The following is a 25,859-nucleotide window of genomic DNA, read 5'->3' on the forward strand; positions in this document are numbered from 1 at the left end:
TAAAAATGATAAACTTGCTAGGTCTTTTATCTTTATTTAACTTGAATAATAAATTCAATATGAAAAGACATTCATGAAACATTTTCTTTATACACATTGACTAGTTAGCGAAATTATTTAAATCAAATGTTTTAACCCTTATCCTGCTAAATTTATATAATGAACTTGTCCATCTTTCAGTTTGGACAGTACCATTAACTGTTAAAAGAGGTGATTACCAAATATATACTGACCGAATGGCAAACAATGCAGATCTTGATCAGACTGCACAGATGTGCAGGCTGATCATTATCTACACTGGTCGTAAATCATATCCAGCATGATAAGGGTTAAAAATACAGCATCTTGACCTTTTAAATTAGAATTTCTCCACATGGAGTTAATCATGTATATTTCAGGCTACAGGTGGAAGTGGAGACTATATGTGGAGCTCCAATGATGCAGAGGTCGTTACCGTTAACAAGTATGGGGAGATTTCTACATCCGCACGGGGAGAAGCAGAGGTCACTGCATCAGACAGAAGAAACCAACTTCATAAGGGCTTGGCTCAGGTACATTTTGGAATGTTGCATGTGCTAATGTCAGGGCTTTTCTGTCATTTTTATAAAGGAGATAAAACAGATCTTGACCCATTCTTAGTAAAGTAAACATATTAGTACAAAGTTTAGTGTTTGTTAGATGCAAGGGAGGTAACTTATCAGAGTTTCTTGATTGTATTTTACTTGAAGTCCAAAATGGTTTTAACTCACCCTCTTATTTTTACATAGCAGGAGAAAAAGAAACACTTAAAAAAGGTTTGAATGAAAATTATGAAAACTTTGTTTGTGGTAATATTTCAATTCAGATCATTTACTTCAAATTGATACAATTTTAATGAAAAAAATTATGGAAGGTTTTTAAGAAATGAATAGGGAATATTTTGTTCTGAAAGTGAAAGTCTTAACTACATTTTCAGGTACATATATTGCCTCCATCAGACATGGAATTCCGGCCAGACAGAGTCGAGGTGGAGGTTGGCAGCATGTTAGAGCTTCCATTAGATATCCGAACCACTCTGGCGGGAAAGAAGTATTCATTTAACGACTGTAGAAACATGCCATTAAATGTTACCTTTACAGATCCTTCAGTTGTGGAAAATGTTGAAGGTAAAAATAATTTTATGCATCTAATTGGTCATAGTAGCAGTTCCTTAGATAAATTAGCCTCCTCTTATCCACAAAAATGTCAGAAGTATAGACTCGAGCATGCCTGATATACCATGCAATGACTACATAATTCTTTTTCAACCACTGTACTTCCTTGTGCCGAAGTTTAGATAAAAAGTGGACACTATTTAGATATCAAGAAAAAAAGAAGGGGCGCTGAAATCTGATTCTGACTGTCTTGTCTATTTTTGCCGAGAGCTGTTTTCTTCTCGTTCATAGACTAGTTGCATTGTAAAATACGGCCAAATTCTAGTTTGACTGTATAGGCACCAGGACAAGCTGGGCAAGTTGTACAGTTGATTTTGTCACCTTAAAATGGTATTGAATATTGTTAAACAAAAAAAATTAAACCCAACAGAACGAAGTTGTGATTCAAATGAAGCGTGCCATGAGAAAACCAACATAGTGGCTTTGCGACCAGCATGCTGGTCTGGATCCATGCTGTTTGCTAACAGTTTCTCTAATTGCAATAGAAATGAAAGCGAACAGCATGGATCCTGACCAGACTTCGCGGATGCGCAGGCTGGTCTGGATCCATGCTGGTCGCAAAGCCACTATGTTGGTTTTCTCATGACACGGCTCAAATGTATAAAGTTTAACTCAAACACCATTTCAAAAGTACATTTCTGTCTCTAGTCTGTCTGCTATCAGTTTGTGTTTCCACTCATTAAATTTACAATCCTTTGACCTACATCCCAACACTTGGTCAAAAGTCAAAGCCGAAGTGACTTAGCATTAAACTGTTTCTACTCAGTATCTTGAGAACACATTAATGTATATTTTTAACAGGCTCATTGTTCATTGGAATCGTATGACCCATTTTGATTATGAGGTCACTGTCAAAGGTCAAGACTGTTAGTACAAAAATGCAATCATCTTAGGCCCTCCTGATTTTGAAGTTTCTTTAAGTAAGTTAACAGCCATGGTGAGTGATGCTTGTCAGACAATCATTCATTCCATATCGTCTGAATCACTGAAGGTTTCTGTTCAACAAAGTTAGCTTCAGAGCAGTTTTTGGGCATATATTTTTCCACACAGCTGTGATCCTGTTAATAACTAAAACATTCATTTCATTGTTTTCTTCCTTGTTAAATCAGATTAATACTGGACAAAGTCATGTAATTCTTACAGGAATGTTTGCACTTTAAGATAGTCCTGAATGTTGAAGGTAATGTGGAGGAGAACAAATTCGCTGATATAAATCTTTAACCAGTTTATCTTGTGATTAATTTTATCATATTTATCCTTGATGGTTAAATGATTTAAAAATATCTGATTTTAATATTGTATGATATATAATTCTTTATTAAGGAAAACAGATTCTTTAAACTAATCTAAAAGCAATTTTTAAGTGTTTCAAACTTGGATTTATTTTAGGTTTTTCAGTCTTGAGAGATGGAAGTTGTAGGACTGTCAAGGTTAAGGCATTACAGCAAGGTCATACCAAGGTCAAGGCCATTTATAACCATGGCAACATCAAGCTTGAATCAAGCATTACTATAGCAACATATGATGCTTTAGTGGTAAGTAGGGTTATAAAAATCTGTTTGTCAGAAAATAATGTTTTAGAAATTTAATCTTTTGAAACAGTTCTATTTAGACTGGTACTTTAAATTTAATAGTGAAATTTTTCTTGACTATTTCAGCTTAAAGAAATTGAGGTTTTAAGAACTCAATTACTGTGAAGAATTAATTTCTTGTGTTATAAAATTCATGTTTTTTTACTTAGTGCAGCAAGATGACTTATAATGTCCCCTTTTTAATTTAAAACAATTTTCTTTTAATAAATTATTTTCAGCCTGTTGACCCAGAAGTGGAGTCAGTGATCACTGTTGGGGCCTCAAAGGAAGTCATATTCTCAGGAGGGCCTCAACCATGGATTTTAGATTCATCTAAATACTTCCAAAGACGTAAGTTTAAATTTAGTTGAATTGTGTAAACACTTGAAAAATCAGTTTTCACCTGCCAAGTAAATTGGTAAATACTGAGTTTTTACACCAAAATTTAATGAAATATTTAAATATTTAATAATCTGTTTAAAATACATGTTATATTTTATCTACATTGAGACAAATATGTGTGAAAGATATTTTATTTTAAAGAAAATGTTTTATTGTAGCACATAACTGCAGAAAAGAAGGTAAAAGTTACAAAAAGGCAGCAGTTATTGTATGAAGGCCTGGCTTTTTTATGCCTGGTTCATTGCATTTTCATGTTATGTAACTTGCGTCAGCTTTTATGTATTGCCAAGTTATGGTAGTTTTGTTTTTAGCTCGACTATTCGAAGAATAGTCTAGCTATTCTACTCACCCTGGCGTTGGCGTCGGCGTCACACCTTGGTTAAGTTTTTGCATGCAAGTACATACAGCCATCAATGAAAGGCATATAGCTTTGAAGCTTATTTCTTCTTTTTCTAGGTCAATTACCAACCTCTCTGGGTCAAGTCCCATAACTCTGACATGTAATTTGAGCAAATTATGCCCCCTTTTGGACTTAGAAAATTTTGGTTAAAGTTTTACATGCAAGTTACTATCTCCAAAACTAATGCAGATATTGATTTGAAACTTCACATGTGTCTTCGGGGTTATAAAACTAGTTGATAGCAGCAAGTCCCATAACTCTGACTTTCATTTTGGCCAAATTATGCCCCCTTTTGGACTTAGAAAATTCTGGTTGAAGTTTTGCGTGCAAGTACATACAACTATTTCTAAAAGGCATATAGATTTAAAACTTATTTTTTCTTTTTCTAGATCAATTACCAACCTCACTGGGTCAAGTCCCATAACTCTGACATGTTTTTTGAGCAAATTATGCCCCCTTTTAGACTTAGAAAATTTTGGTTAAAGTTTTACATGCAAGTTACTATCTCCAAAACTAATGTAGATATTGATTTGAAACTTCACATGTGTCTTCGGGGTTATAAAACTAGTTGATAGCAGCAAGTGCCATAACTCTGACTTTCATTTTGGCCAAATTATGCCCCCTTTTGGACTTAGAAAATTCTGGTTAAAGTTTTGCGTGCAAGTACATACAGCTATTTCTAAAAGGTATATAGATTTTAAACTTATTTTTTCTTCTTCTAGATCAATTACCAACCTCACTGGGTCAAGTCACATAACTCTGACATGTTTTTTGAGCAAATTATGCCCCCTTTTAGACTTAGAAAATTTTGGTTAAAGTTTTACATGCAAGTTATTATCTCCAAAACTAATGCAGATATTGATTTGAAACTTCACATGTGTCTTCGGGGTTATAAAACTAGTTGATAGGATCAAGTCCCATAACTCTGACCTTCATTTTGGCCAAATTATGCCCCCTTTTGGACTTAGCAAATTCTGGTTAAAGTTTTGCGTGCAAGTACATACAGCTATTACTAAAAGGCATATAGATTTGAAACTTATTTTTTCTTTTTCTAGATCAATTACTAACCTCACTGGATCAGGTCCCATAACTCTGGCATGTATTTTGGGCAAATTATGCCCCCTTTTGGACTTTGAAAATTCTGGTTAAAGTTTTACATGCAAGTTTCTATCTCCAAAACTAATGCAGATATTGAATTGAAACTTCTCATGTGTCTTCAGGGTTATAAATCTAGTTGATAGCAGCAAGTCCCATAACTGATATGCATTTTGGTCAAATTATTCCCCCTTTTGAACTTAAAACTCTTTTGATATTTAAATTTTTTGGGTAATATTTTCCTGCTTCTGGGTCAATATTTCGAATAGTCGAGCTTGGCTGTCTTAAGGACAGCTCTTGTTTTATTTCCTTCCATATATTGTTACATTGTATCAAGAAAGCTTTGCATCTTTAGCAGATTTTACTGATAGTACATATTAACTGGTTAAAAAAAAACAGAAAAAGGTTCATAAGATCAATGTAAAAAATATTCTGCAGAAAAAAAGCTCTGTGTTTTGATATTACATACATTTGGAAATGGCAGGAATATATATAAAATGTTATATTACAAGTGAGTTTATTGGGTATGAGTTTTTTTAATCCCCTGCCACGAGTGATGGGGGATTATAGGAATTCTGTCCGTCCGTCCTTCCATCTGTCCATAAAATTTTGTGTCTGCTCTGTATCTCCTAAACCCCTTGAAGGATTTTCATGAAACTTGGGTCAAATGATTACCTCATCAAGATGATGTGCAGAACACGAGTCAGCCATGTCAGCTCAAGGTCAAGGTCACAGTGCAGGGTCAAAGATTTGAGCCTTCAATTTTGTGTCCACTCTGTATCTCCTAAACCCCTAGAAGTATTTTCATGAAACTTTGGCCAAATGATCGCTGCATCAAGGCGATGTGCAGAACTCCTGAGTCAACCATGTTTGCGCAAGGTCAAAGTCACAATTCTAGGTCAGAGTTTGAGCCTTCCCTTTTGTGTGCGCTCTGTATCTCCTAAACACCTTAAGTATTTTCATGAAACTTGAGTCAAATGATCACCTCATCAAGGTGAAATGCAGAACTCATGTGTCAGCCATGTTGACTCAAGGTCAAGGTCACAATTCAAGGTCAAAAGTTTGAGCTCTGTATCTCCTAAACCTGTTGATGGATTTTCGTAAAACTTTGGTCAAATGATCACCTTACCAAGACGATATGCAGAACTCATGAGTCAGTCATGTTGGCTCAAGGTCACAGTCACAACTCAAGGTCAAAGGTTTGAGCCTTCCATTTTGTTTCTGCTCTGTATCTCTTAAACCCCTTGAAGTATTTTTAAATTCATTGATTTCCTCATACTACAAGTCAATGCTTTCACCTAATACCATCAACCCTTTCACTGTCCATAATAGCGGGGGATTTAGCTGTCTTTCAGACTGTCTTGTTTTACTCATGTTTAACTTTGTTACCATTTCATTTTTCCCCAATTTTCACAAAAATCCACCTTAAAAATGGTTTGTTTTTTCACATCAAACCAAAATTTAGTTCATATATAAAGATAACATTGAAAACATGAGAAAATTACTTTTATAAGTTATTTTCTGTGACATTCCCCTGTTTCATTGCAACATGATTTTCCCATACAAATGGATGTGGCCTTATTCCCCTCAAGTCAAACAAATTACAAAGAAATTAATTTAATGCTGTTCATCATCATCATCATCATCATCATCATCATCACCATGATGCTTGCTTTGTGTAGAATGGTGAAATTATGGTAGCACACTGACAGAAAAACCCCTCCATAAAAATTGACCTAGAAGGGGTAGAGTGCACAAGAAGCAGTAGCATTCACAGAGAGAATATGCTTTCAGCACCATCATACCCAAGATACATTTGGATGACAAATGGATGTATTGAACTGTATGCTTGATTCTAAAACAAAATATAATTTAAAAAAAGATTTAAAAAATTAAAGAGACATAAACTTTTATAATGCTGTAACTTGTATGCTTGAATTATCAAAACAGAAATCAAGAAAATAGCATCTGAATGATTGGAAAATTTAAATTAGACATTTTGAAATGATCTTAGAATTAGTTCTTGTCTTACTATATAATCATGTCCTAAAATTAAAGAAAACGTAATAAAAGAGGCCTCCATTGCCGAGTGGTTATGGTCAGTGACTTCCAGTCACTTGCCCCGCACAGCTGTGAGTTTGAAATCCATCTTGAGGAGAAGAGTTCTTTCAGTAAGGAACCCATGCAGCCGGCCCAAGGAAGAAATTTGCTTCTACCTGTATCCAGTATTGACTGAAATATTACTTGTCAGTGCACATGGGGTCTTCCTCCACCATCTAAAGCTGGAAAGTCACCATATTACCTGAAATTATGTCATTCTGACTTAATACCCAACAAAATGAAAATGGTAATAACTATTCTGAAATTTTGCATATCTGGAGTACAAATTTAAGATATTTTCAGAATTAAGCAAATTTTTCTGAGGAAGACATTACTCATTTCATGTGATACTTTACAATTTTGTTAATTTATTTCCACGTTTCAGAGAGTTTTTGGGAAAAAAATTGCCAAGCTTGTAATGTACTGTAGAGATTAGTTCTACACCATTATATACATGCTTTTATCATATACCTTGTATTTCACAAATACAAATTGACAGAAATCAAAATCTGTATTGCAGCTGGAATCAATCTTATTCCCTGTTTTGCCTGTGCCTGGACTACTTTAAGTATTATTCATGGCCTGGTTGATAAGTAGTTCTTTGTTATACTACTTCTAAGGAATGGGGGCAGGGGTAAATTACTTTGCCCATGTCAGTCATGCTGTCTGTTGTAGCACAATAGCTTAAGAACCACATGACCCAGATCTTTTTCACTTGGTAGCATGGTTGGGCTTATGAAGTAGGTGACTTCTTTATTTTCGGGGGTCTGTAGGTCAAAGGTCAATGTCACTTGGATCTGAACATTGGAAACTATTTGCCAACAGTAACATGAGAACCCCTTGACCTTTAAACTTGAAAGCATGATTGGGAATAAGAAGTAGATGTCCCCTGTTGTCAAATGTCAAGGTCACAGGGTCCTGAACCTTTAAAACGGTTTCTGCTTACACTAGAACATTCAAACTAGATAGCATGATTAAGCTTCTGAAGTAGATGACTGATCAGAAGGTCAAAGATCACAGGGACCTGAACATTGAAAACTCACACTCAGAAATTGTGATTCCCTTTGAAATGGATATCATGATTGCCTTGAAACAAAATTCATGATTCCCTTTTAAATATGATTCCAATTAAAAACAGTTTTCATTATTCCCTTTGAAATAGATATCATGAGATTATAGATCTTTTATAACTGCATTTCCCTTTGAAATAAATATTAGAATTCCCTTTTATTAAATGGTTTTCGTGATTCCTTTCATAATAGGTATAATAATGATCCTCTTTAAAGTGGGTACCATAACTCCCTTTAAATTAGATATTGTGGTTACTGATTATGATTTTTTTCTTTCAACCATTTGCTGCCTGCACCCCCATTTCATGTGTTGAATGGCTGTAAGTGAAATTAATTTTTAGCAGTTTTATAACCTTAGTTCAGTGTGAGCTTTTAGTATAGGTTGATATTCTGCACCAGCATTTTAATTTGATAATAATCATCTCCTTTGAAAAGTAACTGTTAATATTTTATCAGTTACATCCTGGTATGGACTTGCAGATTTGTTCAAATGGTTCCACTTGGCACCTCTAAGGGTTCTCCAGAGCTAAAGATGGAAAATCCTTTAAACAACTTTTTAGCTCACCTGAGCACAAAGTGCTCAAAGGTGAGCTTTTGTGATCGCCCTGTGTCCGTCGTCCGTCGTCAACAATTTGACTGTTAACACTCTAGAGGTCACAATTTTGGCCCAATCTTAATGAAACTTGGTTAGAATGTTACCCTCATTAAAATCTTGGATGGGTTCGATATTGGATCATCTGGGGTCAAAAACTAGATCACCAGGTCAAATCAAAGGAAAAGCTTGTTAACACTCTAGAGGTCACAATTTTGGCCCAATCTTAATGAAACTTGGTCAGAATGTTATCCTAAATAAAATCTTGGACGAGTTTGGTATTGTATCATCTGGGGTCAAAAACTAGGTCACCAGGTCAGATCAAAGGAAAAGCTTGTTAACACTGTAGAGGTCACATTTATGACTATATCTTCATGAAACTTGGTCAGAATTTTAATTTTGATGATCTCAAGGTCCATTTTGAATCTGGGTCAGAATTTTAATTTTGATGATCTCAAGGTCCATTTTGAATCTGGGTCATGTAGGGTAAAAAACTAGGTCACTAAGTCAAATCAAAGGTAAAGCTAGTTAACACTCTAGAGACCACATTTATGACCATATCTTAATGAAACTTGGTCAGAATGTTAATCTTGATGATCCATAGGTCAAGTTCAAATCTGGGTCTGGTGGGGTCAAAAACCAGGTCACCAGGTCAAATCAAAGGAAAAGCTTGCTAACACTCTAGAGGTCACAATTTTGGCCCAATCTTAATGAAACTTGGTCAGAATGTTATCCTCAATAAAATCTTGGACGAGTTTGATATGAGGTCATCTGGGATCAAAAACTAGGTCACCAGGTCAAATCAAAGGAAAAGCTTGTTAACACTGTAGTGGCCACATTTATGACCATATCTTAATGAAACTTGGTCAGAATGTTAATCTTGATGATCTATAGGTCAAGTTTAAATCTGAGTCAAGTGGAATTAAAAACTAGGTCACTAGGTCAAATCAATAGAAAAGCTTGTTTACACTCTAGAGGCCACATTTATGACTGTATCTTCGTGCAACTTAATTAGAATGTTAATCTTGATGATCTTTAGGTCAAATTTGAATCTGGGTCATATGGGGGCAAAAACTAGGTCGCCGGGTCAAATCAAAAAAGCTAGTTAACACTTTAGAGGCTACATTTTTGACCATATCTTAATGAAACTTGGTCAGAATGTTGATCTTGATGATCTTTAGGTCAGTAGGTCAGGTGAGCGATACAGGGCCTTCATGGCCCTCTTGTTCTTATAAACCAAGTGATGAATCTTTCCTAACCTTGGTCTGCTGCATCTTTATATGGTATTCTCTTAAATTTGTTCAGATGGTTTTGCTTGGCCACAAGGACTTAAAAAAAAGACTCAAGGTCTTTGTCATGTGAGTGACGTCTGCCCATTTGGGTTTCTTGTTAAATTTATTTACATGTACTCAAGTCTGCTTTTTATGCATTGATGAGGAGCTGCATTCACATTAATACTTGTTTCCCATTATTAACTTTTATTTTATATGAGTGCCAAAAAATGCATTACCAATTTTGTCATATTTATTTTGTGTAATTGTTATTTCATGTTCCTTGTGTCGTCTTGTTACTGTGAAATCATTAATATTCGTGGGGGACTAATTTTTGTGGATTTCGTGGTTGAGTCAATCCACGAAATTTAATCCCAACGAACAAGTAAAATTCCCATTCATTTTATCTTCAAAAGTTGAAATCCACGAATTCATATCCCCACGAAAATTCCGTTTTGACCAAAACCACTAAATTTCATGCCCACAAAATTAAATGATTTTACAGTATTAGGTGAAGTAAATCCTGTAAATCTGCATTGTCATTGTTTATTTTATTCCTGTAGATCAATCAAATTTTTTTATTTATTGATTGATAAGGGATGGGGAGAGGGTCAGTTGGCTATCAGACAAGTCCGTAATTTGAAAAAGATGAAAACTATGGTATTGGTTAAGTGTTAGGATTTTTTTTAAAGATACAGATGCACAGTTTATTGACAAGCTTATGTGCATTTAGCTCTCGGTCATCAGCATTAGTGATTGTATTTTAAAACTTCTTTTAATCTCAAAAATTGATGTGATTGTTAAATAGCAATAAATCAGATTTAAAATGCTTCACTCTGACTACGACTGAGTTACTGTTTGTGTTGATACTGTCTAGAATTTATAGCTGTTCAAAAATTTCTCCTACCGTCAAAATGTCAGGTTTCAAAAAACAAAATAACTGGCATATTTCTTGTTAATAATGATTACTGGATGAACATTTTGAGGGAAATTAAACACTTGGAAAAACAATAAAAACAGACGAGCGTTTTTCATCTATCTGATATTTTCAGTGAGCTCTGAAGAGTCAAAGAACACCTTGATTCAGCCAGTGCAAACAGTAGGAGCCCAAAGTGAGTACAAGTGTTTAGTTGTTTAGCATATCTTCAACTTAATGTATATACTTTCTTTGTTGCTTTCTTAAGTTGCTCTAAAGATAATTATATTCCTGTTTAAGGCCACTATTGCAGTTAAGAAGGGTAATGTCATTATGGAATCAAACAAATTGTAGTAATGTTTCAACATGAAAGTAACTTATTTTATTAACGAAAATTTACTATTCTTGACTGGGATAGTCAGTTTAATTTTGTTATGATGGACAGGAGTACACCTTTAAACACAGGACCTTAGGTCAGAGCTTTGTCCAGCCACTAGACTGATAATAAAAGATATTTCCGTATCTTTCCTTTTTTGCCTAATTCCATTCAAAGTGACAAAAACCAGTCTAATCTAGAGATTTCAAAATTATAATATTGAACATAGGATATAGACTGGCTCAGTTTACTACATTAAGGTAGTTCTGCACATTTGAAAAACCGAAAGTGATGGTGTAACGTCACTTATCCGGAAAACGTAGAATAATGCCTGGATTCGGCATACAGAAAAATCAGTTTATGAATTAAGGGCAACCTGTGAATAAATGTATTAAAATGGCACTGTTACTATCTTTCTAAAGTTAAAATATGATATTAAAACAGCTTACAGGACGTCGTTAAATAATTCAAAATAATGTCTTAAATTAGCTTGAAATAGGCGGTTCACTTTAATCGTAGCCAAATATCTAAAAAATAAGCACACAGACCTATACATTTTATTTCATCATAATTTTATTATTATAGGCCATATGTCTATTTATGACTGTGAGAAGTTTCATTAAAATCTACATTGTAGAAATATTTCTATTCGCGAAAATGTTTTGAAAATTGTGTTTTTCCCATAGACTCCCATTATGAAAACTTGTGTGAGGTCGAAATTTTTCAAATCAGTCTAGCAAAACGTCAAGCACACAACCCTATCTTTCTTATTTGCTGAATTTTCTTAGAATATTCTGAAGTTTTGAAAAATCAGAGTTTAATCAAATTCTACATTGTAGAAAACATTTCGATACTAAAGTGCAGAACTACCTTAAATCATAAAAATGTGAAAAAAGATAATTGAGCCATGCCATGAGAAAACCAACATAGTGGCGTTGCGACCAGCATGGATCCAGACCAGCCTGCACATCCGCGCAGTCTGGTCAGGATCCATGCTGTTCGCTTTCAAAGCCTACTACAATTGACCTTACGCCAGATAGCCTGTAGCCACGCCTACCAGTTTTCAGGGGGAACAATTCATGCTAGGCCCGACAAACAAAGGAATCAAATGGCGACGGCAGAAATATTTTGCCGGACATTCTAGTTGATTTCGGCGTACGCTGCCTCAATTCACACGTATTTCTAAAGTGAAAAGACAAAACACAATCGTTAATAAGTGGATGTTCTGTAGCGAAACATAAATTCTACAAAAAACAATGATACGTTGTTGTTAAAAGCCGGGAACTGCACCAGAGTATGAGGAAAACTAAACAAGGCAGGGGGCCGAGCGGAAAACACGTAAAAAAGACGGAAATCTCTGAAACCATTATAGCTGATTTTGTGGGGTTTTTTTTAATTGTCCGTTTCTTTTTCATTATAGAAACGTCAAATTTCGATCTCCCGGAAGTCATGTAGGGTATGACTATATTAAGCAGACTAGAAAATTGATTTTTATTAATTAAGGTTGAAATCAGACTGTGGATTCTGAATCCTATTTCAAAATAATTAGATAAATTAAATAAGGTAATTTACATGTAAAAATTGTCACTTGTGTCATTTAAGAAACGTCGGATTTCGAAATACCGGAACTCATTTAAGATGCTCTTGAATATCATTGTTCAACATTATTCAGATACATAGCATTTAATGTCTAATACTTAGACATGATGTGTTTTAAGTATAAGTAAAGAAAGTTCTCTTATTAGAATTAAAATGTGTAAATGATAAATAAATAAGATATAGTCCAAGGCGATGATATAGTCCATACTCATATTTCAAGACATATACCGGCGCATCGCAGCTTAAAACAATGTTTGAGCCTACCAAATTTCTTTATAAAGTATACAGAATGAATGTATAATTATACCCCCACCAAACATGTTTGAGGGGGGTATATAGGAGGCAGTTTTGTCGCGTCCCGTCGCGTCCCGAAATCTATTATCTCAGTTATTACCAAATGGATTTGATTCAAACTTAAAATACATGTTCCACCTTATCACCCACATCAATGTGACACAAGGTGCATAACTCTTGACACCAAGTTTTCATGAATTATGTCCCCTTTTACTTAGAATTTAAGGTTAATTTTGTTGTATTTTCACTATATCTCAGTTATTACTAAATGGATTTGATTCAAACTTAAAATAGATGTTCCACCTCATCACCCACATCATGTGCCCACATCATGTGACACAAGGTGCATAACTCTGACACCAAGTTTTCATGAATTATGTCCCCTTTTACTTAGAATTTAAGGTTAATTTTGTTGTATTTTCACTATATCTCAGTTATTACTAAATGGAATTGATTCAAACTTAAAATAGTTGTTCCACCTCATCACCCAGATGATGTGACATAAGGTGCTTAACTCTGACATAAATTTTTTATGAATTATGTCCCCTTTTACTTTAAATTTAAGGTTGATTTTGATGTATTTTCACTATATCTCAATTATTACAAAATGGATTTGATTCAAACTTAAAATAGATGTTCCACCTCATCACCCACATCATGTGACACAAGGTGCATAACTCTGACACCAATTTTTCATGAATTATGCCCCTTTTTACTTAGAATTTAAGGTAAATTTTGATGTATTTTCACTATGTCGCAGTTACTACTGAATGGATTCGATCCAGACTTAAAATAGATGTTCCACCTGATCACCCACATCATGTGACACAAGGTGCATAACTCTGACACTAATTTTTCTTGAATTGTTTCCCCTTTTACCTAGAATTTAAGGTTAATTTTGATGTATTTTCACTATATCTCATTCTGATTGGCTTAGAGCCAAAGGGAAGTAACCTTTTTTTAACTTTTGTACTGAGTTTCTTCCCCTTAAATTCCAGGAATTAGTCTATTTTTAGAAATCCTATTTTTAGATTTTCAGTATTTTAGGTATTTTTCTAACTTTTTTTATTATAAGTCCTATGTAGAAAGTAAAAACATTTTTCTGTGGTAACATGGGTCGGTAAGACCCTTTTTTGTATTCACTTTTAGTGTATCTCTAATATTAGAGATTTAATATATTTACTTGTATTACTATACTAGTATTATACTAGTATTACTTATATGTGGAAGCCCAGGATGAAGTACTCCAAAGTATTTTTAAGATTCCTTATGGTTTCCATTCTTCTGTGACAAGACCGTATGGTGGGGGTATGAGTCACTCCTGTGACAGTTCTAGTTTTTTGTTTAAGATCATATCTTCTTTATACGAAATATGCTATTAGTCCCCTACTGGTTGAAAACCAGTTTCGGGGACTATAGGAATGCGCTTTTCCGTCCGTCCGTCCGTCCGCAATTTCGTGTCCGGTCCATAACTCTGTCATCCATGAAGGGATTTTAATATTACTTGGCACAAATGTTCCCCATGATGAGACGACGTGTCATGCGCAAAACCCGGACCCCTAGCTCAAAGGTCAAGGTCACAATTGGAGGTCAAAGGTCAACAGGGCTTTTTTCCTGTCCGGTCCATAACTCTCGCATCCATGAAGGGATTTTAATATTACTTGGCATAAATGTTCCCCATGATGAGACGACGTGTCATGCGCAAAACCCGGACCCCTAGCTCAAAGGTCAAGGTCACAATTGGAGGTCAAAGGTCAACAGGGCTTTTTTCCTGTCCGGTCCATAACTCTCCCATCCATGAAGAGATTTTAATATTACTTGGCACAAATGTTCCCCATGAGAAGACGACGTGTCATGCGCAAAACCTAGACACCTAGCTTAAAGGTCAAGGTCACAATTTGAGGTCAAAGGTCAACAAGGCTTTTTTCCTGTCCGGTCCATAACTCTCCCATCTATGAAGGGATTTTAATATAACTTGGCACAAATGTACCTCATAATAAGACGATGTGTCATGCACAACTTTCAAACCCCTAGCTCAAAGGTCAAGGTCACACTTAGCAGTCAAATGTTAACATAGCATGAACAGGGTCTGTTTCGTGTCCGGTCCATAACTCTGACATTCATTAAGGAATTTTAATATCACTTAGCACAAGTGTTCCCCATGATGAGACGACGTGTCGTGCGCAAATCCCAGACCCCTAGCTCAAAGGTCAAGGTCACAATTGGGGGTCAAAGGTCAATAAGGTTTTTTCCCTGTCCGATCCAGAACTCTGTCATCCATCAAGGGATTACAAATTACTTGGCATAAATGTTTCCCATGATGAGACGACGTGTCATGCGCAACACCCAGTACCCTAGCTTAAAGGTCAAGGTCACACTGAGATCAAAGGTCAAGAGGATTTTTTTCCTGTCCGGTCTATAACTTTGTCATGCAAAGCAGGATTTAGATATCAGTTGGCACAAATATTCCCCTGGATGAGACAACATGTCATGCGCAAGAACCAGGTCCCTAGGTCTAAGGTCAAGGTCATATTTAGAGGTCAAAGGTCAAATTCAAGAATGACTTTGTACGGAACATTTCTTCTTCATGCATGGAGGGATTTTGATGTAACTTGGACCAAATGTTCACCACCATGAGGCACCCTTGTTTTTAGAATTACGTCCCTTTGTTGTTACTATAAATAGATTTTATTGTAACTTTTTTATTACTGGCGGTAGAGAAAAATCGAGACCACTTTTCTGTGGTACAGCATGCATGTTACATCCAATTTTTAGGTGTATTTTGACCTATCTCTACCTGGTAAAGAGTTTCTTGTGGACTTATATTATATAGATTTTTTTTTTTTTTTTTTTTTTTAAAGATTAATTTCCCTTTGTTGTTACTATAAATAACTTACATGATAACATTTTTATAATCAGCCAAAAAAATTCAATATGAAAACAACTATAGGTTTTTATATATATAAATTTTAATCCAAGTGTTTTGTTATAACATATTGTATATATAGTATAATATTGTTTATGCATCATTGACAGATATCAGTTCATTATGTTATACTGCAGTAGAGAAAATTAGGTGCCTTCCAGTAGGGGACTTTGTATTGCATGGCAATACTTCATTCACTTGTTTTTTCTGGAATTTTAGACGAAGTTTACGCTGTCTATTAAAATGAAATTTAGAACGAAAGCACACACCGAGTGCTAAGTCAAAACTTTGAGCGCCTGGAAAATTGTTGATTAGACTCATTAAAAATAATCTTATATTAATCATAGTTTTTTATCATGTTTATTATTTGTTGTATTATCACTCAGGTATGACTTAACATACACCAGTGGGAGATTGATGTAAACCTTAAAAATGCATAAATCATGTTTCCAGTACATTAAGGCATAATATTTACACGTTACCATTCAAATAATATAGAACATCAAATACTTGTGTTTTATCAGTACATACCAGTTACTCTGGTAACTGATGGAATATTTTTACTATTGAATAAAGAATACTAGGCACTTTTGTTAAATAAGAAAGTTAATTTTCATAGAATTTTAGACTGATTTAAATGAAATAATTAAAACGTTATAACACAATGAGTGCTAAGTCGAATTGCTTTGCTTTTAAACAGTCTTATAAGATTTTTAAGATCAACTATTCTTGAGGACGTCCACAGAGCCTGATACATCGTTGACAATATTCGAGGTCTGAGAGTGGATTTGGAAAAGGGAAGCGCTCTAGTATTACACTCTCTTCCCTGTGTCTGATGTAAAGGTGTCGTAACGTCACCTTTTTACCATTTTGGACGATTTTTCAGTGGTATTTATATTCTTTGACTGGCGAGTCCGGCACTAAGTTTGACGGACAAAATGGCGGCTAACAACAAGGCTTATCAGTTCTGTTATCTGATTGGTCAGTTGGAACCTGTCAATCAACACTGGCGTAAGGTCAATTAGAGAAACCGTTAGCGAACAACATGTATCCTGTCCAGACTGCGCGGATGTGCAGGCTGGTCTGGATCCATGCTGGTCGCAAAGCCACTATGTTGGTTTTCTCATCATGCAGCTCATATAGTATTGGAGCTAGTCTAGTCAGCGCTATGTGCTGTTTTTCCTAAACTTCAGAAGTGAATGGCAATTCGTTTCTTTTGTCATTTATTCAGTATATAGTTCATTACAGAATGAAATTTTGATGATTCAGGTCAGGCAGGTAGATAGTTTTGTGTATATTTATTTTTTCAGAGAAACTGCATTCCTTCATTGTATCATGCAAGAACTATGGAGAACAGGTAAGGTACCCATATTTTATTGAGACATGATAAGGTGTTACTGATTTGATTGTGTGATGATTATCAGTTATCTTCTGCAGAATGTGTTTTTGCCCCCTGTTATGACTTTAAACCATGTTTTGTAAAAAAAATCATGACTGTGTTTAGAGCACTGTAAATTAACAAATAATCAAGGCCTTCGAGTTGTTTACCATCTGATTTACAATGGTTCAGAGTTCAGATGCGTAGGAATTGAACCATGAGGGCGTTAGCCTGAGTGGTTAAATACTGAAGCATCTGAACGATGAACCGTGGTAAATAAACGATAAATCACAGGAAGGCCTTGATTGTTTTCACTCTGACATGCTCATTGATATATTTTAATGGATATTATACTGGACTTCATTTCCGCGAGGAGTAATGTATCGGACGTCATGCGGCAGTTTGACTTAATAATTGACGTCATAATGCTCTCTTACCGGTCCGCGCGTCAGCCGTTGTTTATTGCAGAATACACAGAGCTTGATTTTCTTCTTTGTTTAACTGGAAATCAAATCGAGCCATGCTAGAATTATGATTTAAATGATGAAACTTTATGTGTTTTCAGACGTTGACACTGCAGGTCGGTAATGAGAAGACGGCCAAGAATGAGAATCCTGCTGTAGAAGAAGCTTCTGTCAGGTAAATAGTTCTGTGTGTAACTTACTGCTGGATGGGGAGGAGAACATTCAAATGTTGATAAATTTTACACATTCTGTTTAAACTTTGTAAATATTTCAAATTACTCATGTGTCGTCCAAGTCTCCATTTGGAGTGACGAAAGTATTACAGTGAAATCATTTAAATTCGCTGGCATGAAATTTCGCGCAAACGTGAAGGACTGTTTCGCAAGGGCTTAAATGCGCATTTTCAATTTAAGAAAGGGAAAAATATAATAAAAAATAATAATAGCACGGTCTTATATTCGCGCATCGGTCCTAGCGTGAAATACGCGAAAATTCGTCCTGCGCGAATAAAAATGATTTCACAATACCTTACTCTTGATATGAACATAAAAAGTGTTAATTTGCTCGTCAGGCTCAGTACATGACTTTCTGTCATGAAGTTGAAGGTTCGAATCCCAGATGAGGCCCCTACTCATAGAATGATTCACTTAAGACAGTAAAGTAAAGTAAGCCTGCTCGCTTAGGCCAGTAGGAAAAGCTCATATTTACTGAACGCATAGTCTTGAGTTTGACCCTTGGGCAAGGTGTATGTTTTCTATGACAGTTTGATAAAAGTCATTTGGTCTGAAATCATTTGACCTCCACCTCAGATTTATGTGGAGAAGTTGGCAGTTATTTGCAGAGAATATGTTAATACTGGTACAGAATCCAGGAACACGGGTTAGGTTACTTGCCTGTCATTACCGGTACAAAACTGAAATACTGTTTTAAAATAAACTAAGCCTGAAAGAAACAAACAGTACAGGTAAAGTGATTTGTCTTTCACCTCTGATTAAGGCGTAGAAGTTGTCAGTTACTTGATGAGAATAGATGAATTTTGTTAAGGAACCAAGGAACAACAGGATATCTGATCACAGAATGTTACTGAAATACACTTACAGAATTGCATTCTACCCAAGAAAACTTCAAATTTTTACATGGGTATTTTCCTTTATTTCTGATTTTAAAGTCTTCAGTCTATGTTAGGATATTGACAGTTGTATCATTGGGTGTGAGTGAGTAGTACAACTGTTTGGAAATATTCAAATCTTAGTTGAAAACAAAACAAAAAAACAGTTATATGCCTGTTTAATTTTCATTAGAACACAGCAATATAAGTCTAAGTGAATGTATACTTACAAGTAAAAATGGAATATTTTTAATTTCTTTTTGTAGTTTTATATGTGCTGAGCCAGTTGAGATCCATTTGCAGCCATTGGTAGCATATCCTGATGATCTTCCACCCTGCCCTGTGTCCCGGGAACCAAACCAACAGGTATGTTATTTCCCAGTAAACTTGTATCCTGTCCTGTGTCCCTGGAACCAAACCAACAGGTATGTAATATCCCAGTAAACTTCCACCCTGTCCTGTTTCCCAGGAACCAAACCAACAGGTTTGTTATATCTCAGTAAATTTCTAACCTGCTCTGTGTCTGAGAACCAAATCAACAGGTATGTAGTACTTGTCTAGTATCCTATTGAACTTCCATCCTTCTCTGTGTCCCAGGAACCAAACCAATAGGATTGTAATATCCCAGTGATTCTTCCACCTTGCCGTGTGTCCCAGGAACCAAAACAATAGGATTGTAATATTCCAGTGATCTTCCACCCTGCCGTGTGTCCCAGGAACCAAACCTGTAGGATTGTAATATTCCAGTGATCTTCCACCCTGCCGTGTGTCCCAGGAACCAAACCTATAGGATTATAATATCCCAGTGATCTTCCACCTTGCTGTGTGTCCCAGGAACCAAACCTATAGGATTGTAATATCCCAGTGATCTTCCACCTTGCTCTGTGTCCCAGGAACCAAACCAATAGGATTGTAATATCCCAGTGATCTTCCACCTTGCTCTGTGTCCCAGGAACCAAACCTGTAGGATTGTAATATCCCAGTGATCTTCCACCCTGCCATGTGTCCCAGGAACCAAACCTGTAGGATTGTAATATCCCAGTGATCTTCCAGCCTGCCGTGTGTCCCAGGAACCAAACCTGTAGGATTGGAATATCCCAGTGATCTTCCACCCTGCCGTGTGTCCCAGGAACCAAACCTGTAGGATTGTAATATCCCAGTGATCTTCCAGCCTGCCGTGTGTCCCAGGAACCAAACCTGTAGGATTGTAATATCCCAGTGATCTTCCAGCCTGCCGTGTGTCCCAGGAACCAAAACAATAGGATTGTAATATTCCAGTGATCTTCCACCCTGCCGTGTGTCCCAGGAACCAAACCTGTAGGATTGTAATATCCCAGTGATCTTCCAGCCTGCCCTGTGTCCCAGGAACCAAACCTGTAGGATTGTAATATCCCAATGATCTTCCACCCTGCCGTGTGTCCCAGGAACCAAACCAATAGGATTGTAATATCCCAGTGACCTTCCACCCTGCCGTGTGTCCCAGGAACCAAACCAATAGGATTGTAATATCCCAGTGATCTTCCACCTTGCCGTGTGTCCCAGGAACCAAACCTGTAGGATTGTAATATCACAGTGACCTTCCACCTTGCTGTGTGTCCCAGGAACCAAACTAATAGATTTGTAAAATCACATTGATCTTTTGCCCTACTATTTGGAACCAATCCAACAGGTATGTAATTTAGCAGTGATCTTCCATCCAGCACTGTGTCCCAGTGATCTAGCACCATGCCATTTGGTCATAGAACCTGATCAGTGTATACTATAAACCAGTTTTTTCACGCCCATTAATGTTCGTGTTTTGCCAATCTCAGACTGTTTCCCGGATTTTAATTTTTGTGTTAAAGTTTAAAAAAAATAAAAAAAACATTTTTAAGGATTTTTATCAGTTTTCTTACCTAAAGTTAAAAAACATGCCAGAATATCCTATATGCATTTCCGATCAAAAATTTCCCCTGCATTATTGCCAATAAGTTTAACAGTGGTTCATGAGTGATTATCACTCAATATTAAATCTCACATTACTTTACACAAGAATCAACAGTCCCACTTCTGAAAATAGTACATACGCAAGGTGGGTAATTGGCGCATTCATTGTCATAAAGAAAAGCCTTACCATGGAGAAGAGCTGATTTGTTAAAAGACACTTAGTCTAGTTATACTGAATAAAGTTTGACATGCATATTTACACTATGCAGTTATTTGAAGGCTGCCTAGCGAAAATAAATTGGGTGGGAATATAATTCTGGTGGGAGATGTATTGATTTACTCTTGTCTGTGTATAATAATAATAATAATAATAAAGTCTTTATTTAACGAGGCAGCACAGTTGGGTGTACCCAGTCTTCCCTGTGAGCCTCAAATGTACATATATACAGTAAACACAAATTAACAAATTAAAGTAAACAAAGTCATGAAGGGATTATAATGCAAAATAGCATATATAAGAGGATTACATGAAATTTACATAAGGAAGGTAATAGAATAAACAACATGGTTTTATGTAAAGTTACACTGAAAGCAAAAGTAATGAAACAAACAATATACAATTATTTGTTAATTATTTATAGTTTTAAATAAGTACTCTGATACCAAACAATATCATAGCTCTCATGCGGTTGATAGATGTTGTTGCCCACTAGAGAACCACCATTTTAAATAATTGCTTTTGAATGTGTTCAGGTTTGTTGATGTTCTTATATGATAAGGAAGTGAGTTCCATAATTTTACACCAGAGTATGCGAGTGATTTTCTATAGAATTCAAGTCGAGGTTTTGGAACTAAAAGTAGTCTTTGATCATATGATCTCAATGACCTATTTTCAGTATATGTAAATAGTTGCTTCATGTAACTAGGGAGAAGGTTGTTAAGAGATTTGTATACTAATATGGCTTTTTTATAATTAACTCTATCTTGAAATTTCATCCAGTTAAGTTGAATAAATAAATCGTCTGTTGGTGTGTCAATGTCTTTATCTAAAATAACACGAGCTGCACGTTTTTGGAATTTGTACATGTCATTCAAAAGCTCAGTGTTACAGTTTCCCCAAATAGTGCAACAGTAATCTAGATGAGGAAGAATGTATGCATTGAAGAACATTTTTCTAGTATGGAGATTTAAAAATTGTTTAATTCTCATAAGCAAATATAATAAGGAGTTGCATTTATTCAGTGTCATTTGAACATGCATTTTCCAGTTAAGGGTATGATCAATATGAACTATGTGTATGTGTGTTTGTCTGTCACAAATCATGTCTGCGCTTTGTCGAAGATTTCTCATCCCATCTTCACCAAACTTGAACACAAATGTGTTTGCCAATAAGTCCTTGTAGTCCACGGCCATTCGTAATCCCGCTTGAAAGTAGTTGAGAAATATAGCCACATATACCAAATTATTCCTTGGTCCAAGACAAAAATAATATGTATGTATCTCTTTTGGGGACCGCGACTGGATCCGGAAATGACGTCATCAATATGGCGACCGTTTACGAAAATAATACTGCTATATAATGATTTAAAATATTAGTAAAATTGCTTATAATATCGCATATGATGTTATTAAACAAGCCAATTGGACATTTCAAATATATATATTTGCACTTTCTCAGTAGAAAGTATATTTACGTTATTTTAATTGTTTTTTTGTACCCCACCCACCTAATTTACAATGCATTTTTACATGTCGCTTCTACCTCTTGAAATAAAATATTTTCGACTAATCTTATGGCGTTGAATCTCAAATAAGATTATTTCCGAACGTTACAAGAAATATAACATACAATAAGGGAAAATACGTTATTAATATCTGGTTTTAATCAGTACCTAGAAGGAAAGGATTTTGTCGAAATGCAATACAAATCAATGTCGGCACAAGTAATTGTCTATGCTGTTGTTATTAGAACATGTACAGCATTAGAACATGTGCATATTACATGCATTGTTTGCAATTTTATTTAAACAAGATTTAAGTACGATCAAGACGACTATGCCGGTGGAAATATAACAGATATTTTCTTAAAGTTAGATTCATAATAGTCGACTCAATTACTCAGAATTAATCATATGCATTCAAACTTGACATCAACACTGAAAACGTTTTACTTAATTCGTCTTCAGCTCCGCGATAACAAAAGTATCTATAAACAATATTATTTATTCTTTTAAACGTTTACTTTGGGCTTTCCGTAATTATGTTTAGCTAATTGCAGGAGGAGGGGCATCAGGGGCAGGGGATAATCATTTCATTTTATTTCTTTCATCATTCTTTCTCTGAAACTGAAAATATTTCTCAACAGATCCGATTTGTGATAATTCTGATTCATGTTAATGCAACGCATATTTGAACCGTAAAGCTCTGCAGCAATGCATGTATAGGTTAGACCATGATAGATACCTGAACGAAGTAAAGCCAATAGACAGAAAGCTTAAAACGTAAAATAAAGGAACGTAGTGCGGCAAAGCCTTGGAACGGTCAGTTGCAAAACAATGCTGGTATGCTTAAACAGTGGTTTGGCAATAATGCTCACACTCTATATCTCCTCCATATACCAATGTTATAAAACAGTATACGTAAACTTAATCCCCCGACTGCTGAGTGTCTTATTCACGCAAGGGAAACTGAGGGCACGCTATTAATTGAAACACAAAAATGATCGAGTAAGTATCTACATTAAATATGTAAATAGCCTCTGGTCCTTTAGTATTATGAAGTTCGTTAAATATCATTATAATATAATTCAGCTTAAGCTGGTGCTAAAGGGCATGAGATATTTTTCACCTTTCTAAACCTCTCAGGGACAAATTTAGTCAAACCAAGTCTTCTATTATCTTGATTATTTGCGTTCTACTTTCAAGGGATCTTCTTAAAGCTTTTAACAAATCATTTGCGCATGTTCTCCATGCCGTTACAGAAAGCAGAATACCAGCAGAACATTATTAAGGATCAGACTAATCAGGAAAGTAGAAATATATCAAAGCAGCTCAGTCCCAATGGCCTTTAAGAACCACCAGTCATGGCGTGGTCCACCTCTTTCGTTGGTCACGATTAAAGAGGAAAGTGTAGCATCCAGCTGACAAAAGAATGAACACCGAATATGCAACATATCTCCAAGTCTGAATTACAATCTAAAAGTTAGTAGAATTCTTGCACTTGATAATAGCAGTATATCTGCAAAAGGACATATTGATAACGTTCACTGAATTCTTGAAAGTCGCTCTTGCAAATATATGAAGATTATATAAAAGTTAAGGAAAGTGTATTTATTAAACGTCGCATATAACCGACAAACAACATGACCTACAGCTGATTGTGACAAACTACGTATCTAGTAACAGATAGTTATCTAAGCTGATATATTGCAGAAGATGGTATGGGGAACATCCCCATCTGAATAGAGAAAAACTCCAGTAAATAAACTTGAAAGTGTAAATTAATTTAAGATATGGAGATATATCAATCCCAAGCGGTGCAGTATTGTAGTCTTTGAATTGTTAGTTTCATTTAATAACTACACCTCCCTGACATAAGAAAATGTCAACTATTCGAGCAACAACTGGGCCGAACTTAAAATATTCTTTGTTTCCCCATCCCGACCCTAGCTGACGAAGTTCGGGTAGGTAGGTAGGCAGAATATTTTTTTTTTTTTTTTTTTTAAATTCGTCACTATTGATCCACACAAAAAATTATAGAAGAAAAACTTCAAAAATACCAACAATCTGACATACATATATAGATATCAGTTATGCAGTATTCTTTAAAAAGATCATAAGTTTTCATACTTATTCTTAAAACAATTGCCAAAAGTTATTAAAAAAATATTTTTTGTTTGGTTTTGGCAATAAAATCTTTTGGGTAGGGCCCATTTTCACTGGGTAGGTAGGGGATGGGGAAACAAACAATATTTTATTTTAGGCCCTGATTGTTTGTATTTGAAAACTTTATCAAGAATGCGTAATTTGTTTTCATATAGTAGCCACACATAAATGTGTTTAACGTTTTCTAAATCATACGACAAGCTAGGCAGAAGTAGTTCTCATGGATTACTTATTATCTCTCGAAAAACTGCATTCCCTTACCGGACATCGTTTAATGAGGAGATGCTTTGACAAACTGCCTCACAGGTTCAGATGGAAATTATTTTTAGCAATGTCACAGGCAGGAAAAGGCTTAACTGAAATTAAATACACAAGAAAAGGCGTTTAATTAAAGCAGTTCCTTTGTAATTCATTGGATTATTTGGTAAATAGGTATAAAGAGTAAAGGAATCATATGAAACGACCGAACAGCACACCCTGTAATTGCTGGATTTTAAATTTTCTGGGAATGTTTTTTTTTCAGAATCTGCATATACTTTGTCGCAATATATGTTTTTCACATGAGGTAAATATCAGTTCGACATAAAGTTACACGATTTAATAAATTAGAAGTGGTACATGTATTAGAGGTTAAATTATCTATGGAACGAACATAATCTAATTGTATATGCAATTAAGGAATCAAAAATAGTATTGCTGACCATATATGCGAGCTTTGCTTGAAAATACAAATGAAGGGATGTGATTAGTGACCAAATCTTGTTCATTGAAAGGAATCAATGTGTAGTTTTTAGTATTATAAATTTCTTCTCTAAAACGTAAATATACTGTAGCGCTAAACGACGATGACATCATAGACCACTAGTACGCTGGACAAAAACATTCTTAGAGAAATCTTCTGATGATTCCTTTCGTAGATGTCTTTAACTTAGTTTTAATTGATTGGATTTATCAATTTCAATAGGAGAATCTGCATTACAAAATAGTTTACAACAAGCTGTAAATGCATTAGAAAAAGCATTTTTAAAATTGTAACAGATATTTTTTCTATTGATTTAGAGTTCTGACCACAGTATCGGGGCATTAAGCTGATCTGACACTCATACAGATAACAAGGGTATATAGATACATATAATTATGCTAATCGACTATTGTAGTGATAGATTATCAGACTATTTCTATTTTAAATCGAGCAAACTGCGCCATTAAATAGACATTTGCTCACTTAATATCGTTATTCAGTCGTTTTCGTCATTTTTTTTATATGTATAGACTTTTTCTTTCATTTTAAGCA

The 25,859-nt window shown here is 35.2% G+C and overlaps 1 protein-coding gene across 1 annotated transcript in view; it reads left to right on the top strand.

The window, feature by feature from the left end:
• The window catches only part of LOC123535980 (nuclear pore membrane glycoprotein 210-like), a 92,824-nt gene that overhangs the window by 26,445 nt on the left and 40,520 nt on the right, over positions 1-25,859 (top strand). Inside the window, exons 12-20 of the mRNA XM_053528690.1 lie at positions 399-551; positions 956-1,145; positions 2,583-2,728; positions 3,004-3,115; positions 3,325-3,345; positions 10,747-10,806; positions 17,116-17,162; positions 17,749-17,822; positions 19,022-19,121. Of these exons, the coding sequence (XP_053384665.1) occupies positions 399-551; positions 956-1,145; positions 2,583-2,728; positions 3,004-3,115; positions 3,325-3,345; positions 10,747-10,806; positions 17,116-17,162; positions 17,749-17,822; positions 19,022-19,121 (903 nt within the window). The remainder of the gene's footprint in view (positions 1-398; positions 552-955; positions 1,146-2,582; positions 2,729-3,003; positions 3,116-3,324; positions 3,346-10,746; positions 10,807-17,115; positions 17,163-17,748; positions 17,823-19,021; positions 19,122-25,859) is intronic.

Source organism: Mercenaria mercenaria, chromosome 17, assembly GCF_021730395.1.
Source record: "Mercenaria mercenaria strain notata chromosome 17, MADL_Memer_1, whole genome shotgun sequence".
Lineage (NCBI taxonomy): Eukaryota > Metazoa > Mollusca > Bivalvia > Venerida > Veneridae > Mercenaria > Mercenaria mercenaria.